Below are 17,957 nucleotides of genomic sequence, written 5' to 3'. Positions count from 1 at the left end.
CCCACTGACTGTTCTGATAGTCATTGAAGCACATAAAAAGTAATGTGGGAACATCCTTTAAACTAGTGAAGAGAAGATGAAAATAATCAGAACAAATTCACAAAGGCAGTATTATCAGTATTTGTAACATTAATACATTCAGCCGTAACTGCACCTGTTAGTAAGGAAATACTGCCTTCTAAAATGCATTTTAGTACAGTGTGTAATTTTCAGGATATGTATTAGACACTCAGGATTTTGCTTTATTATTCCCGAGGAAGAAAACAAACTATATGGCAACTTCAAGGGAAAAACGAACTAATTTAATGTGAGCTCTACTTGGAATAGTTTCCGCTCCTTTAATTTTGTTCTGATACATATCTTTAAATGTTTACTTGAATAGAAGGCTGTTTCTTTTGCTTGCCATTTCTCCACTGGTTGCTGTTATAGAAAAAGTGTATTCATTGTCAGACAGATAAACATAGCAGTACATACATATATTATGAATACTGTATATTCATTAATCACACTGTGTTTGGCTTTATTTTTTTCTGAAACTTGGTGTGTATTTTCATTATCCTCTTGCATTATTTGCAATAGATTCTATGGCTTGGCAGAGCCACCTCAAATACTAGACATGATAAATGGTAATAGATTTCCCATTATACAAATGCTTTTTTATCCTCTTAGTTTAATTGCTGCATTTCTCACTACTTCTATTGTGCACTCTCGATGACCAGTGTCCCCACAGTCATTTCCTGAGCTGAAATGAGGATTAGATTTATATATGGGAGAGCAGAAAACACATTTGTTTCAGTATCGAAGAGAAACAGCTGTTTTGTTTTCAACTGGCATTTCCTCTAAGGTAAAACCAATTGTCTTGGGACATTCAGGCAATTCCCCTGGCTAAGGAAGTTCTCTGAGACTCTTGGACGAGCGTAAATTGGATCTTAATATTCAGGTTTAAATCAGAATATGCTTAAATTGTAGTGATGAACCCAGAGAGAGAATGAAATGGCATGGTTCCTCTAGTCTTATTTGTAGACTGGTACTTCAGCATCATGAAAGCAAGGAAGCTGTGGTGCAAAATGGTATTTTGACTGGAGAAAGAGTGTAAGATCCTCTGCTACAGTTCCAGTGAAATTAATTGGAGATGCCTGTGCTCAATAGAGGGGAGAGAAGAAAAGGCAGCCTGAACAGAGCGTGCAACTGTGCGTGGGGAGCTGGGAGTCAGTGCTCAGGCTGTCTCAGAAATTGAACATTTGGGGTCTAATCAGCCCCCAGGTGCTTTTCATCTTCTGTACAAGGTTTAAATGCATACTTTACATCTAAATTTATCTATAGTTAATACACACGTACACAGTTGTCAGTACTTTCAACTCTATATAATTTTAAAGAAAATAAGATGGAGGGAAGAAGAAAATCTATGGTGTTGTTACATCAAGATTGGCCACGAAATTACTGAGGGTTTATTGATTGTTGAGGATCTGTAATGGCAATTCCTGAATTTGGAATTTGGTGTTAGCTCTCTGGGATTGTCATTTGTGTGTGCTGCTGACACTTCTACACAACCAGAGCAGCTCTCCATAGCCCCTTCCCTGCTGGAAAGCTTTCTGGGTCAGTCTGTGTTGTTTTCCTTTGGTTCCAAACTTAGACCTCTGAGTCTGAATTTGCAAAACTGTTCATGTGCTCTTCTAGCCTGAAAAGTGGGAAGATAGCCCTGGTGACTAAGTGCAAAAACTCAGTGGCAGAGCATTGCTGAGATCAGGCACTGGAGGTGAATTATTCTGTGTCATGTCTCTGAGGAGACTCCTGGAAAGCCACAGTGTGTTGTTTCCACAGACCAATGGCTGCAGGCAGCAAATTGCAATCTCCAAAGTCATCTGTGGGATCAGCAGAAATGTTGGCTAGAGGTAAACTCCCAGATGTCCATCTATTGAGGGCAGCCTGTACCCCTCAGGTACTGATTTAGTAATGAAGCTTTCTTGTACAGATCCAGAGTTTCCCTATGGGTTCCTGGGAGGCACTGCTGAGCTCCCCTGGGAGCTTGGTAAGAAATAGTTGAGAACCACTACTGCTGTAGTCTGAGTTCCCATAGAGAGAGGGAAGAATATTTTGCTTATTCAGCTGCTGGGAGAGGCTCAGCTCAGCAGAAAAGGTCAAGAAAAGTGCTGCTCCCAGTGTGATTTGGTCTAAAATTCAAATGAAAGGGAGTAGTAACATATTGTTCGGGCAGAGTCCTCAGCAGGTGTTGCTCTCCCAGAAGAGTGTGGGGATGAGCAGGGCTGGGCAAGAAAGGGAGTGAGACTTGTGTGCCATCATGAACCCTCTCTAAAGTCCTTCCATAAAAAAAAATAGTGTGACGTTTGTTTGGGAAATTGATGTTCAACTTGTGGTTTGTGGGATGGTGGCTTTCCTCTTAGGTCTGCATGATATTGTCAGTGGTTTCTACAGACACAAAAAGCTCTACTGCAGACAAGTTTCTTTAGCAGGACTTGCCCTGCTGGGGCTGTTACCAGAACAGTCCCATTGTTTTTGTGCTGGTGCTGGGTTTCTGGTGAACTGCTCCCATAAAATTGAGGGCTTTTATCTCCTTTGCGCTGGTAATCTCTGGATTAGCTTTCTGGTGAAGTGCAAGCAGGCACTGGTGTGTGCTAAGGAATAATCTTACTTTGCAAATTAATATGTTAATGTAGTGCCAGATTCCCAGCCTTTAACAGTGGGAGACCGGTGATAGGTTTAAAACATCAATGTGTGATTTTATTCATCTGGACGAGATAACAAAACAGCCCTGCACTGAAAGTACCGAAAAGAGTCTGTGCCCCCTCCAGCTCAGTCTCTGCCATTCTCCCCCCAAAACCCCTTCCCTCTCACTCCCTGTGCCACTGCCTAAAGCCCGGCTCGATTCCACAGTCGTGATCCATTAATTTGGAGCCGGCAGCCCCTCGCAGAGCCAGGCAGGGGTGCGGAGGGAGCCGCGGCACAGAGCCATGTGAGCGCAGCGCTGGAGGCTGCAGAAGATGTTCGCTGTCTCGCTCAAGTGCCGGCTCGGGGTGGTGAGACGCAGGAGCAAAGGTATGGTCAGAGCAGAGCAGCTGCTCCTGCCTCAGAGGGACGTGGAGGGCACTCGCTTGAGCATTTGCTTTTTCCTTAGCTGGGCAAGAGGAAAAAAACCTACTTGGTCTGTGATTGATTTTCACCCTCTGTGCATTGGCAGGCGGGAGTAGGATTATTTTAATTTCTTGCATGTCCTATATTTTTCAGATGCGGGATTTTTTTAACATTGACTCTCTGGATTTTTTTCTCTATTCATCTACCATGGTTATTACAGCAGTAAAGTAGATTTAGGTGTACCTCAGAGTCTCACAAGGTTTCCCTCCTCCCGTGTGGGAGCTGTTACTTTGCAGGGAGAAGCACTTGAGTGTTGGACTCCACCAGACTGTTAGAAAGTCATGGTGTCTGTCCCTCCCTACACTCCTTCTAGAAGGGGAGTGGGTTGAAAGGATGAGAAGCCTGGCAGGATAATGGGGAAAAAATCAACTTTGAAAAGGTTTGAAGAACAGTAATATTTTATTTCAGAGCAATCTCTCGATTAGCTTTCCAGTGAAGTGCAAGCAGGCACTCGTGTGTGCTAAGGGAAAATCTTACTTTGCAAATTAATATGTTAATGTAGTGCCAAATCTAACCTAATCCGAGACAGGACAGTTTCTGTACTCACCTCTCTGCAGTTTTGTGATCAGAAGTGCAGAAGTTTTGTTGTGCTGGACTGTGATGTCCCTCACCCCCAGCTCAGCTGTGTGAGCATTCGGGGGTCTCTGCTCTCCTGGCTCACGGGTGCGCTGCAGCCGGGACTCGCTCCTGCTGCTGTTGCCTTTGATTTTTGCAAGTTTGCATTTTAATGGAGCCTGAAGCAGATCTCATTGCTTGGAGCTTGACTCCCCTGTGCAAGCCCTTCCAGCCAGCGGCACTCCTGCAGCAGATCAAAGCCCTTTGCTGTTAAGGAAGATGACCTGCATTTTTATGGGGACCTCTAAAGCAAAAGAGCTTTTAGGGGCTCAGTGTAACTCTGATGCTATTGATTCCAAATGAATGCATAAACTCAGCTTTTAGTCTCACTTAAGGGGAGAGACACTTACATGCTGATGCAAGGGTTTCTGTGCTGACACACAAACTCTGTCAGGACCGGCAGGTAGAAAACTTTGGTAGCAAAGAGAAAGGCCTGAACGCAATGCACAAGTTTCTGATGTGGACTGGACCTTAAGTCTAGGATGCAATTCCTGTGTGTGACTTGCCTAGTAATTAAAAAAGTATTTACTCAGATGAAGGTTGCAATTCTATGGGATAGATGTGAACAGGGAACAGGAGCCTGAGGGCTGCTTCACTTGGCATGGGTTACTGGGGTGCTAAGAGGGCACGTGGGTGTGATTGCCCCACTGCGCTCCTTCCTCCTGTGTGCACAGACAGTGAGATGCTCTCCTGCACTCTGCTGTACACAAGGGCATGTTCACCCCAGGGTTACAGTCCTGCTGTGGCAGCCTTGGAGCTGAACTTACTTCAGATGTATAAATATATTTTTGTCATCACTTGCCTTTGACAGTTTATCCTCATGCTTCTTTGTTTCTTTGCCTCCATAGTTTGGAGGCTTCGTGGGCTTCTCTGCAATGGAAGGAGTTTCATGTTTGCAATAAAACATGTTGGCACAGGCAGTATTTCCACCTTCTAGAGCAATGCCTGGAAGTGCTTGAATCAAACACAGCCCTGGGGTCCCTTTTTAATTGACAGATGCCAGGAGAAAGTCTGGTACCTTATTAGTTTTTACAGTTCTTTTTCCCTGGCATGCATTTTTGGTACATATCCTTAAGGAATTGGCAGTAGTGTTGGAACACGATGGGTTTTTCTTCTACAGTTTTCCAGGAAAGCAAGGAACACAGGGCAGAATAAGTGCATTTGTGCCTGCAAAACACTGAACATGCAGCCTGAGATTGTAATGAAGGTAAAAAAAAAGAATTATCCCTGTACTACCTGATGAAGTTTTAGTGGCTTTAGTTGAAATATTCAGAATTGACTTAGATCACCTGCTTTTCTTAGTGACAGATTTAAATGAGAGAATTGCTAATCCAATGATAAATTATACTGCTTTGATCAAGGATTAAATTGAGCTGGAGGTGGCTTTTGGGACTTGAGCTTTGAAATGAACAACCAGAGAGAGACATTGTTATTTGTCTTCAGCATTTTGGGACAGATATGTTTAATGAACATACCCAAAAGAATTATCAAAAATAAATATTGCCTGGGCACTTTGGTACCAGAATGAGCCCATCATGACTGGGCAGCAATCAAGGACAGGAGCTGCTATGAATTATGTTAGTGAGTCATGAAACTCTGCTACATTTCACATGTTGCATCCTAGGAGATGGTCAGGCCATTATTTGGCACTAAAAATTCCCACCAGCTCTTGAAGAGAGACAGGAAGAAATGGCAAAGGGGATGTGTGAAAGAGAGTGGCAGATAGCCCAGCCCAGGTATCTGTCTGTCCTCTGGTCCAGGCATTTATGTGACCCAGTGTCCCAAACTCATGCTCTGCCTGGCTCTGCAGGGGGATGCTTGCTGAGGGGATACTCCTCTGCTAAAGCTGATTTTAATTAATTATAAGGTTCAGTGTTCAAATCTCAGCTATGGTGGCTGCTGTTAGTTTTGTGTAGTTTTAGCTTTAAACATCCTCATAGAAATAAGGATTGCTCTCCCTGTACTAATTGCTCCTCTCTGCTTAAAAACAGACCCCTTCCCCCAACTTTCTGCCTTCTCTGCTATTTTCTTTCCATCCCTCAAACTTTGCCTGCTCCTCGCCAGCTAATCCCCTCACTTCGGGGAGAAATTCTTGCTGTCAGTCCTCTTGGATTCCTGCTTTCCTTCTCTCGCTGAGCCCTTGAGCTTTTCCTGGCATGAGGAACATTCACAGTTAATCCACCAGGCATCCATCCGGTTGGCTGGGGCTGGAGCACTTCCCTGCCCACAGCTCTCAGCTGTCTTTGGCCAACATCAGCTCATAGAGCTGCAGGGCTCCTCGGTCCTCTTCAAGGACTCTTGATCCTCTGCAGAAGGTGCTACTGAAGACCCCAAGAAACATAGACACCTGTCCAATACAATAACTAAACTTTCCTCAGTATTAGTGGGTTTTTCAATTGGAAAAGCGAAATAATTTCTGTCTGGTCGTGCTTGTCATTCAGCTGAGCTCAAAAGGAACTCTTTGGGGAGGGTTGGTTGGTGGTTGCCTGCCCTGCTAGCCCCCAGTTGCTGCAGCAAATCAACTGTATTTTATAAATAAGTAAACAGAAGCAGTGAAGAGCTTGAATAATTAACCAGATACATGTGTTGGAGTGAAAAGTAGCAAATGAGGCAATTCAAAGGTGTCCTCACTGCTTCCCCTGCTTTCCAAAGCCCAAGGGGAGGGGGATGCTCTGCAAGAGCAGGTGGGACCAGCAGCTGCCTGAACAAACAGTAGCACACACCAGGGGGCCTGGACCCCACTGCCATGGCAGAAGAAAAACTTGGTTCCTTGGTTTGAGACATTCAAACTTAAAACATGTTTATTTTTGTCCAGTCTAGTTTCTCCTACTGTGTGGTGTGAATGATGTAATGAAAGTAATTTTGCTGTTCCTTTGTCAAAAACTGTCACATGCCAGGCATCACATCCTGTAAAAGAAAATACATGTTCTGCTTTCCATTTACATACCTCAGTATTTTTCAGCCTTTTAAGCTTCACCGAGTCATTTTTACTACATTCTTTTTTGGACTAGATGCTTTCTCTGGCATTTTGTTCTTCCTCTCTTGTGTTTGTCTGGGAACTGAGAAAATAAATAAGCAAAGAAAAAACACCCTGAAGCCCCCAGGAATAAAATAGAAGGATATGTTCAGAAGAACTGTCATATAGAGTGAAATTTTCAATAAAAAAGTTTTAGAACAGCAGCTTTTACCATGAGACCCAGATTTTCAATGATAACACATTTGGGCATGCAGGCATTCTTGTCCCTTAGATGGAAGTTACTGCATCCTGCTTGGTGTAGGAAGATGTTTGCTTTTATTTCCATGTTTTTATTGAGAACAGTGTCATGGGAATCAATCCCAAGAACTGGGAACATGCTCTTGTGCCACTTCCCCTTGTTTGCTGTACAGCAGTATCACGTTTTAAAGCATCCTGGCTGTGTTTCATAGCAGGGAGTGTTGCTGCAATTGTGTTTCTGCCACAAAAAGATTTGCTCTCCTCGCTGCAGGAGGACAAGAAAAGTTTTGAGTCTCTACTTGGCAAGGGGAAAAAAAAAGAAAAAAAAGTGCAAGCAGGTAAGCTGCTTCCATCCTGTGGTGTGGTGCCAAGTCCAGAGCACCACACAGTGACATGAGAGAGTGAAAAGTCCAGTGGAGCTTCTACTCCTGGAGGAGAGAAACCATTATTATTTCTGTATTTATCCTCCAGGCCCAGACGAGCCAGTAAAACAAAGCAGATGGGCAACCAACATACAGAGAAACCAGACTCATCCCCAAAATGAAGCTGTGATGCAGAGGTTGAGCCCATGGTGAGGCCAAGTGCAGTGTTTTGGCCCTTGCTTGGCCACCTTTTCCTTAGGATGATCACTGCCTGCCAGGATTTATCCTCACCTGCCTGTTTGAAAGCAGAAGGCATCCTGGAGGTGCTGCTGTGAATATTTATGGGGCTGTTCCTGCTGCAGCCATGCAAACCAGGCAGTGGTGAACACGGGGAACTCCCTCACCCAAACCACTGAGCTCCAGTGGCTGTGATTCCTTTCCTGCCAGCGTGGCTACGCTTCAGCCCTTTCCCTGTCTCATCAATAACTCATGATTGGGCATGTTTTATTTATATCTCCAAATGAAGCCCATTTTTCAGCCTGGTGCTCTAGCATCCCCGGTGACTGTCACCAGCTCTGAGCACTGTGTGGTTCCTTCAGCCCTAGCTCATCCCTCATCTTCCTCCAGGCTCCAGTAGCTGAGAGGATATAGATCTCTTAGGGGGTAATTGAATGAAAAAAGCCCCTAGCAGCCCAGAGGCAGATGATAAATCCTTGCAGGGAAGCCAATGTGCAAAACAGTGTGTCTGAGGGGCATTAACCCTTCCTGCTCGAAGGATACAGCATGTGTTGGAATCCTGTGTGCAAATCCTGCCCAGATCCCACCTGTTGGAACAGGAATGAAAGACAACCCTGCCTTGCTGTGGATATGTCACACAAGAGCAGTTGTACTGGCCCTTTGCTGTGCTGCACAGGGAGTCCCAGGCTCTTTCTGGAGTTGTTTGGAAAATCTGAGCCCTGATTTTTGACCCTGCAAAAATAATAAGGGGTGAAATCCTTGTGCTCCTTGTGTGTATCCATGCCTTCTTTCTGTTTTGCATATAAAACTGTGTGGGTTTTGGGGGTGTTATTAGAGCTAAACACAGAAGCTAGAGACTCTGTCCCATACTTTCCCTTTATGTTACTGTGGTTAACCATTTGTTGTGCAGGTGGTTTTACTGGGCATTTGTTTCCTTTGTGACAACTACTCCAGCTCTCTGCCTGGAGAAAAGTTGAGGATGGCAACAGCAGGTGCCAATTATTGATCAAGGCTTGTTTATGTGGATGGATTTGCCCACTGGCTGCAGGGCATCACCCATCTCCCTGTGTCCCATGTACCCCCTGGCACAAGGACATGTCACAGTGACATGGGGCAGCCCCTGAGGCTGGGAAGTGCTGCTGATTTGCATCTCTGGCTTGCAAGCTCAGACAGACATTTTTGGAGAACAGAGAATAATTTCCTTAACTCAGATGATATTTAATCTGCTTTGTCATAGAGAGGAAAACCAGGCCTTGAATTTGGAAAGCTGCAGAAGGTCCATGAGGTCACCACTGGTCTATGTGCAGAATGTGAGTGAAGGAAATGCAAATGCACAGGGTACTGTGATTTGATAGTTGCTATTTAGCTGCTTTATAAACAAAACCCAGTTCACTGAAGTTGCAAGATATAGTGAGTTCAGAGTCAATAGAAACAAGATTTAAAAATATTATTTCAGAATTACCATCTTGACGCTTATAAGGTGTACCTGAAGTTTCTTTTTTTGCATTGTGTGTGTGCCACCAGAGAGGATTTGGATGTTAAAACCAAGGATCTAAAGGAAGTTGTTTTCCCTATTTGTCATTGAGCTATTTCCTCTTGACTCCATTCCTTACATACAGCTGTGGGATGTTTTTGTCACAGTCTTCTAAATCAGTGAATAATACAAAGCAGCTTGGCAGGCAGCATTTAAAACAGGTGAGGAAATACCTTGATTTCCTATTCCCCTGCACCTGTACAACTTTTTTTTCCATAGCATTTCTTCCCTCGTGTACAGACGTCTGACTTTGCATACTCACGGGGATGTGCCAAATCACAATTCTTCATTTATTTTGGAGCTGACAGGGAATCTGCAGTGGGTCTGTCTGGAGGCCAATCTGCTCCTGTGCCTCAGGGCCATGTCAAGGAGATTGTATTAGCTCCTCTGTTCTCTCAGTGTGGCAGTAAGTACTTTCCTTTTAATTGTAAAAATCTACCTAAATTTGACAGAATTGAAAGTCTAAAATCATCCCATGGGCACCCTCAGTAAATTCTGTGTAATGCTTTCTCTTCTGAAAGTCTTAAAATCAAACTCCACCAGGCTGATCTGTGCCTCCAGTGTGACACTGGGAACAAGCCAAAATTATAATCCCATATCAGTAGAAATGAGTATTTTTCTTTAACCTCTTTCTTCTGTAATAATCTACAAAAGTATATTCTTTAAAAGTGCTAGAAAGGCGGGAACTGAAGTTATCTACAGACTGATGCTACCAATATGGTATATTTTTTGTATTTGCTGGCAGATTTAAGTTTAGGGCTTGTCCTGGTTTAGGGCAAATTTGGGAAGAAACTTCCAAAAGGGTTCCTCTAGAAAGCAGATTCAAGCAGCTTCTCCTCCTGCTGGTTTGGGAAAAGATTTCCTTGCAGAAAAGTGGATAAAACTGCTTATTTAACAAGCAAAGTATTCACAAGCATAAAAATTTGAATAACATTAAACAATAAAACCCCTTGCTGTTCTGAAGAGATGGCAAATTCACCAAGTCCTTGTCATGGGCTGTAGCTCAGCTCGGTCAGTCCCTTGTCTGGAAATGCTGCAAATGCCACGTCCTGGCCCCAGTGGGCCACAGGTGTGAGCCCCCAGTGCTCTTCTGGGTTTCAGTCCAGAGCAGGGCTGATCAGTTCCAAGAAAAAGAAAAGCCACAGTCTAGGGAACTTCTCTACCTCAACTAGCTAAAAATTAAAAAGCAAATGAGTGCTCTGTCCCGCTGTCTGTGCTGCAGACAACAGTCTGAGAAACACAGAGAAAGCTGAAGCTCTTGTCTCTATGCTTTTGGATACAGCTGCCTCAGGCATTCCACCTCTTCTCCTTCTCCCCCTTTCACTCTCAGATGTGCTTTTAAAGGTGCAAAACTTATTTCTGGGCTAAACAGATGAATGGGGATACCATTCAGCATCATAAAGTCACCCCAGGACAGCTTTCCATCCTGTCTCAATGTAAATACCTGGTAAGGAAGTAGGTTTTTATTTCATACTTTGAAGGAATTACTTTGAACAGAAATGGACAAAATGAAATGAAATTAATTTATTAACTAGCAAAATATTTTAACAATGCTTTCCAGAAGAGTAAGAGGACAAAAATAATGTGATGTGAAGTTTCAGCATTCTGATTCTAGTGGGGTCCTGAGATGATAACAAGACCACATATTGGCAAGGTAAAAGGTCTGTATTTTCATTTTGTATATTTGTAGTCTGTCCAAAGAAGATGTTTCTGAGTTACAGATACAAACAGAAACTAAACAACACTGACTTTTGCTGTAGGCTGAAATTACAGTAATTTTTCAATTACTTTCAACAAATCTGGTGGCCACCAGCTGTTCTCCTAATGCAACTGTTAGCTAATAACAAGAAGTGCTTCCCCAGCTTTCTATTCCCTCCTGGATATGCTGTGCTGGCTCATTTAGCTCAGTTAAAAGGAGTGATCTGTCTCATTGCAGAATGTGTTGGGAGTGGTCTGAACAGGATTCCTCTGTTCACTTTTTTTCTGTGTTGCATGAGCTACTTACACCTCACTGTACTCAGAGCAAAGAAAATAGCACTGTGTGCCTCCTCCTAGGGTCTAAGTCCTTGGGAAAAAAATCCATTGCTTTCTTTTAATATGGGTCTATAAAAGCTTTCTTCTAAATGTGCTGTGTTGTGCATTTGAGGCTCACTGGGTCTGACATGCTGGAGTTAGGGTTGTGTCCTTGGCCAGGCTGGCAGCCTAGTGCTGAACTCTTCTCCTCTTCTTGGTTTCACTCAGCTCCTGAGGGTTATTGTAACCTAGTTTTTTTGTGAGTGATTTCCTTTCCTCTCTGTTCCAATTGCTCTTTTTGCTTTACAGAGTACAGCCAGATTAATCATACAAAGCCATGGAAATCAACAGCAGTGTGTAATTCAGGGCTTGATGACTGACTGTGGGGAGGGCACAAGGGAAGGGTTGTGCTCTTTACAGAATTGCCACATGATATATCAATCCTCAAGACTTATGTCTGTGTTTCATTTTTTACAATATATTTCAGGAAACACAAACCAAAAGGAAACAAAGTGCCTTTTAAAATAAATGGTTTGTCTTTGCAACCTATATGCCCCTTCTCATCTGAGTGCATTGGAGTGTAGCAGAACAGTCATGAGATAATGTTTTCTCCTCATACACACTCTTTTTTCCACTGAGAAAACAGACCTGAGCAGAAAATGAATTTGGGCATTGGTCCAGAATCCTGCAGTGGGTTGTTCATGCTGTTGCTGTGTCTGTGCTGCTTGGAGAGATCAGCATGCATTGCACTGGGGCCAAATGCCAATTAGAGAATAAAAATGATTACAAACCAACAGTTGCTGAGGTATTTTGGTATGAACATAATTTTCACCAAGGTACCTCAGATGAAATATGAAGTTAGCAGAGGCTCGGTGCTGTCTCTGAGAAGATGTTGCCTTTTCTCAGCTGGCATGTAACCAAGGAGAAATATCAGCCTTTTTCACTTCAAGGCTTTGCACATTACTCTTGGGGTTTTCCCCCCTTCCCTCTCTGCTTGTTTATATTTTGTTTTGCTTAAAATACATTTGCATATATTTAAAAGTTTTGGGAAATTATGAATGTAGCTGATACCTCTGGCAGTGAGGAAGGCAGAGTCTGTCCATCTAATTTTTTCCCAGCTCTATTGCAATATAAGTGGTCTAAGAAATGAAGGTAGTTAGGATTCTTTTAATCAAAAGGGAGAGTCAGAACTCACAGATGCATGAGATCTGCAGTTTTGATGTACCTGCCATTAGAAATTCCAACAGTCCAGGATGAACTTTGTAACCACACTCTGAATAAAAAGAAGGAGACATTTTCATGAGAAACAGGTAATGACTGGGTGGTCAAGATATTCATGTGAGCAGAGGGATTCCAGCTCACATCCCTCATGTGCCTGATTTAGATCTGCAGTTGGAATTGACATCTCAGGTTATTTTAGGTTATCAGCTGTGGCATGCACAGCTTCTGCATCATCATAGAAACAACAAACGAAGTTCTGGTTTTGCAAGACAAAAAAATACTTCCCCACTTGGATTCACTGCCAGTGCAACAGGAAAAGCACAGATATATGAATTCAATAACATGGGTCTCTCTTCCTGAAATAATTCTCCCTCTGCCTTTAAGTCAGGGCTCCGAGGGTAAGCATTGTGTTTTCCAATATCTGTTCAGTAATCCTGCTGGAAAATAAAATAATGTCCAGTTAGTTTACCAGCTGCTCTTGCCATATATTAACAATACCTGTGGTCTTACATCCCAGAGGTATTGGCAAGGTCTTTCTTTCACAAAATCATCCTTGATTGGTAAAGCAGGAAGAAATAACTCCTTTTTGTTTCTATGATGTGTAGCTGAATGGTCATAAAGATGAGCAGTTTTCAGAAAGCAAGGAATTCAAGTGGTAATAATATGCTGTCTGTGTTGCACCTGTAAAGCAAGCATTGCTTCCCTGAGCAGTTCATTTCTTATGCATTTTCTTTCTTTGAATCTATTGTCATGTTTTCTGATGAACTCCCTTCCTGCCCTGGAAAGAGCTATTGCTTACAGTTTTGTCTTCAAGCAATGAGCATAATAATAGATAATTAAAGTGACTCAAGAAATTCAGGCACTGGAGTACCCACATTTACACATTCCTTTCTGGGAAGAAAACAGGAAAAAATATAGGGAGGGGATAAAACAGACTGATTTGAACAACAAAAAGCAATTCTGGCATCCCTCACAGAGAAATTAAAATGATTGCGGTGTTTCTGATATATTTTTATTGAAAAACAGTCAAGAACTGAGCTCTTGTTGAGCAAGTTCAGGCTTTGTCTGTCTGTCTGGCTGGCTGGCTAAGGTGCTATCTTTTGGCACAGTGGAGCAGGCTGATTTCAGGCTGCCAGCAGCACAGGAGAATATTCTGATGGTTAAAGCCTCACTGGCAGCTGCACCCTGATTTTGGGAACCTCGGGGGGTGAAGTAAGCCTGCACAAGCCCTGATCCTTCAGCATATTCATATTACTTGGATAATTACTTGGATATTGGTTAATACAAATGAATTAACTGCATGTTGGGCTCATGCTCCCAGTCCATGGGGACACACCCAGTGAGCAAACAAGAGCTGGGTCCTGTTCCTGCTCCTAGCACCAGGTGAAGTTCAGCCCAAGGGCAGGAGGATATCATCAGCCTTTAAATTCTATCAAAGCTGAAGGTCTCCAGAGACAGCCTTGTGTCACAGAAGGAAGTTTGTTCATGAATGTCCTACTCATACATGGCTCAGAGCCTGGATATCATCTGTGTTCATTCCTTGGGACCCATTTCAGGCCTGTGCTGTCTCCCCACCACTGCCACAGGGAATGGGGTTTAGGGCTGTAGTGCCTGGAGGGAGCAGTGGGGTGTTGTGCTGGAACCAGTGGCACAACCTCCATTGCTCACTTCATCCATGTTCTTGGGACATTGGGGTTTCCAGCACTGGCTTGCTGGAACTCTGCCACACCCAGAGCATTTTCCCAAAAACCCTTTATCTGCTACTTTTAATGTAACTTGGGGTAACATGATATTTTCTTTCTCCAACAGTTGCACCGCTTTTTTTTTTTCTCCTGCACATAAGCATCAAATGCTGTTTGCTGAATATTTCACTTGTTCTTATTTGGGCTGAAGGTTTCTGTTACCACTGGCCCTTAGGGGACCAATTTAGCTGCACTGAACCAGTTTTGGTGTTCAATTCCTTCTTTTCAAAGAGCTGCATTTACACATCAGTTGAACCCTTCGTATGCTGGCATCTTCCACACTTCCAGCTCAATGAATGTTTAAAAACGACATTTCTATCCCCCCACACAGACATGCCTCTGCCTTCGAAGCTGGGGGGACATGAAAGTCCTGCTGAGGAGTGGGGGAGATTTTGATGTAAATGATGTCCCGCAAGGGACACAACCTCATTCCAGCTGAGTGAGGTTTTATGCACAGAAATGCAGAATATTCAGCCCATGTATCATTAAAGTGTTGCAGCAAAGCCTCCCCAAGCCAGTGTGCCTCAGTAAATTCTGAACTGCTGACCAAGTCTCAGTTCTCTGCCCCCACCTGTGCTACGAGACTGGCCTTTATAATTGCAAATGTGTCCTGCTGCATCCTGATGTTTGTGGGGCTCTTGTCCCTGGAAATCTTGACCCTGCTGGTGTGTTGTGGGCATACCTTGATGGGCAAGCCTACAAAATTCACTCTGTTCCCTTCCAGTCCCAGTAAGAGATGCAGGCAGAGGAAGTAATTCCATAGTCTATCGTGTTTTTCAGATAAAATACACAGGATTAAAGTTCTTTTGATGCCCATAGGTTTACATATGGATATTGGAAAGGCACCAAGTGTGCATATTGTTTTAGATTATGACTTTCCTTAATTTAATCAGAGTTGTGATGTTGATATCATGGTGGAGGAGAGAAGACTTTGTGTTTTATGACAGGGAATTGTCAGAAGCATCATTCTGAGATCAGCACATGGGTCTTTTCATTAGGCTGGGTGCCCTCCAATCACACAGAAGCTGTAGAAAAGCTCACCACACTGTCTTATTTGAATTGTCTTCCAATGCTCAGCTGCCTGGGAATCAGCTAATTCAGATTTTACAGGACAAAGATATTAGAACAAGAACAAGCTCCTGTGGAGGATCCCTGAAGGTGATATGTGTATGTGTGCTGCACTGAATGTGTGAATACCCCTAAATTCTATATATTCCTTCTGGGCCATTAAGCAGGATCCTTATTTCCTGTCAGCTTGTAGCATCTGAGTGATGGATTGCAGAACCCTGCCTATGACCTGCCTGTCAGTTTAACATCTCAAAGCTCTTTTGGAAGCCATGGTGCTGTTTAAGCAGAATATACAATTATTTGGATTTCATTTTGCTGTAGCTGTTGGCACAACGGAATCCACATGGTCTTTCACCCTCTTTGGCACAACCCTTTCTCTCTGCAGGATGGAGAAAGCCTGATGCAAGGGACTGTGATGCAAATGTTGGTACTTAAGATCTCCATCACAAGCTGCAGTAACAGAGGTGTGTGCTGGGTCTGGAGTGATGGGCTGGGAAGGAAAGAGATTTAATGCTGGTACTGTCTAAATTGTGGTTTACTAGTTGTGTCCTGGTATTAGTAGTATATGATAGCCCTTAGGTCTGCACAGGGATGTTCTGTGTGCAGGATAATACACAATTTCAATGATTCTATGGTCTGTGCTCAGTATGGCTGACAAGACAGAGCACCCAAGAGTGGCATGTCCATGTATTTCCCTTCCTGTCTTGTGCTATCCCTGACAGCTCCTGGATGCTGCTGCTCAGTTCTGCGCAGTCAGACTCTGCTATTTAGGAATGGCACTGAAGCAGCATTATGTTTGCTTTTCCTACTCAAAATGCATATCCTCCCTTTCCTTAAAGCTGCAGAGGGAGTGGGGTTGCATGTGCAGAAGGCCTCTGCACCCAAAGCCAGGGAGATTTTTCTCTCTCAGGACTCCCCTCTGTAAAGCATACTCCAAACTGGCTCCTTTGGTGGCAAAGGTGTCAAGATGATCCCCAGCAGAAGCCCAAGGGGGATATTGGGATACATTTATTTATTTGTGGCATATCCTCTCAGCTTTGGTAGTGAAGTTATTAAAATGAAACTTGTCAGCTCACTGAAGAGGGTTGGGGGGCCTTTGCATCTTCCATGCAGTTTGATCCTGTGTGGCTCGTTAACACTCAGTTGCTTTTGTGATTAATTATTTAGTCTTCTCCCTTGGTACTGGGGTATAATAGCACAACCCCCATTTCTGCTGAGATTCACAGTTCTTTGCTTTTCCCTTCAAGCCTCTCACACCACCCTGAAGCTCAGAGCAAGGCTGTCCAGGCTGCAGCACTTAAAGAGCCTGGCAGCTCCGGAGCTGCTGCTCATCCTGTGGCACTGCAGGGAAAGGACTGGGGCTCAGCCCATGGGTGGCCATCAGTCCCAGCTCCTGCACTGGGCAGTGGGGACCATGGGACAGCTGCCCTGAGTGCTCTGTTCCTCCAAGAATGGCCTCTCACTCCAGCAGATACTTGTGCAAGCGGAGACATCAGACAGGGCTGGCATTGACTCTGTGTGCAGCCAGACACAAGAATTGCAAATTGGAGATGAACTTGTCAGCAGGGAGATTTTATCTGGGGAGTCAGCCTCAGCAGCCTTCTTCCCTTTCTCTTTTGGATGCCTTTTGAACAGCTTTCAGTTCAAGTTTTTGTAATCACCCAAGCGTTGCTTCTTCAGCCTTTTGTTTTTGGGGGTGTTGCTCATTGCCTTGATTTGCTGTCTCTGGTCATTTGTGCAAAGAAGTTTGTCAGGTCTCAGCACGAGGCGGGGGCTTGTGCCCATTATGGGGCAGGTGTGGGGTGACCCTGAGTGTGTTGGCCTGTGATCACACACTGGATGTGTGTGGACAGGCATAGGGTGAATTTGGGCCCAGTGGGTGCTGTCCTTGTTACTGGGGTTGTGTTTCAAAATGGGTGAGCTGAGAGTTTGGAACACCTGAACCTGTCCTCGAGGGCATCAAGGCCATGGATCATGTGCAACTGGTGGCCAGTGCAGGGCTTGCAGGAACCCCCAGTGCTGGAAAGCACCTTCTTCCTTCCCCAGCTGGCCCTGGCTGTGCTTCCTGTGTGAAGCTGCTGGATAAGGCAAAGCCTGGGGTCTGAATAATTACTGAGGAATTAGCTGTGTTTTCTTTATGCCACAGCCTCTCCCCTTCCTCTGATGTTTGCATCCTTTTCCTTTCATCTCGTGCCTCTGTGGCAAGTGCCTTGCACAGCCATGGGATGCGTGGGAGGCTCAGCCGAGGGGCAGGCAGGCACATCCCAGTGCAGCAGGGGCTGGATCTTGTTCCCACCCTGCAGATGCTCCAGATGTAACTCAGAGGGTGTGAGTTTGTCCTTTGCGCTGCTGCAAACTCCCTGTCTGCTGCTAGCTGAGCCACTCTCCCCTCAGAGCCATAAAACAGTAAAGTGCCAGCTCCCCTCCCCACCAAAGATGTTGGAAAACCTAAGAAACTGATGAAGCATTAGTCTTGGTTTCTTTATGTTTTATTAGGGCCCATAAATTAAATGGAAACTCACAATAATGTGGAAGAGAGCCAGGGAGAGCAATTATTTGTCAGAAAGACAACATGACTAATGGCTTTGCTACGTGTTAATTGAAAGCATTGGAAATTTTAGCAATGTAACACCTGAAGGCAGCTGGTACACGAGTGTGTAGAGCAGACTACAACAGGCTGCAACACTCACTCCTGTTTAGGGAGATCAGTAGTAACCAAAAATTGTGGATCAAAGAGCATCTTTAAGACTTGGAGCCAAATGATGGAGCCACAAAGCCCCAGATCTCTGCACAGCCCCAGT

At 44.2% G+C, this 17,957-nt stretch overlaps 1 protein-coding gene across 2 annotated transcripts in view; it reads left to right on the top strand.

Annotated features, from left to right (window-relative positions):
• Positions 1-17,957, top strand: part of GRIP2 (glutamate receptor interacting protein 2) — a 257,720-nt gene that overhangs the window by 128,572 nt on the left and 111,191 nt on the right. The window contains exon 1 of one of the 2 annotated variants that reach the window (XM_039695432.1): positions 2,949-3,054. The exons of the other annotated variant lie outside the window; for it this stretch is intronic. Coding sequence (XP_039551366.1) covers positions 3,000-3,054 — 55 coding nt within the window. The 5' untranslated portion in view covers positions 2,949-2,999. Of the gene's footprint in view, positions 1-2,948; positions 3,055-17,957 lie in introns of those variants that run through there. 2 annotated transcript variants of the gene reach the window in all.

This window comes from Passer montanus, unplaced genomic scaffold, assembly GCF_014805655.1.
Source record: "Passer montanus isolate IOZ18808 unplaced genomic scaffold, ASM1480565v1 scaffold9, whole genome shotgun sequence".
NCBI classification, from domain to species: Eukaryota; Metazoa; Chordata; class Aves; order Passeriformes; family Passeridae; genus Passer; species Passer montanus.
This window is presented reverse-complemented; position numbering and strand designations above follow the sequence as displayed.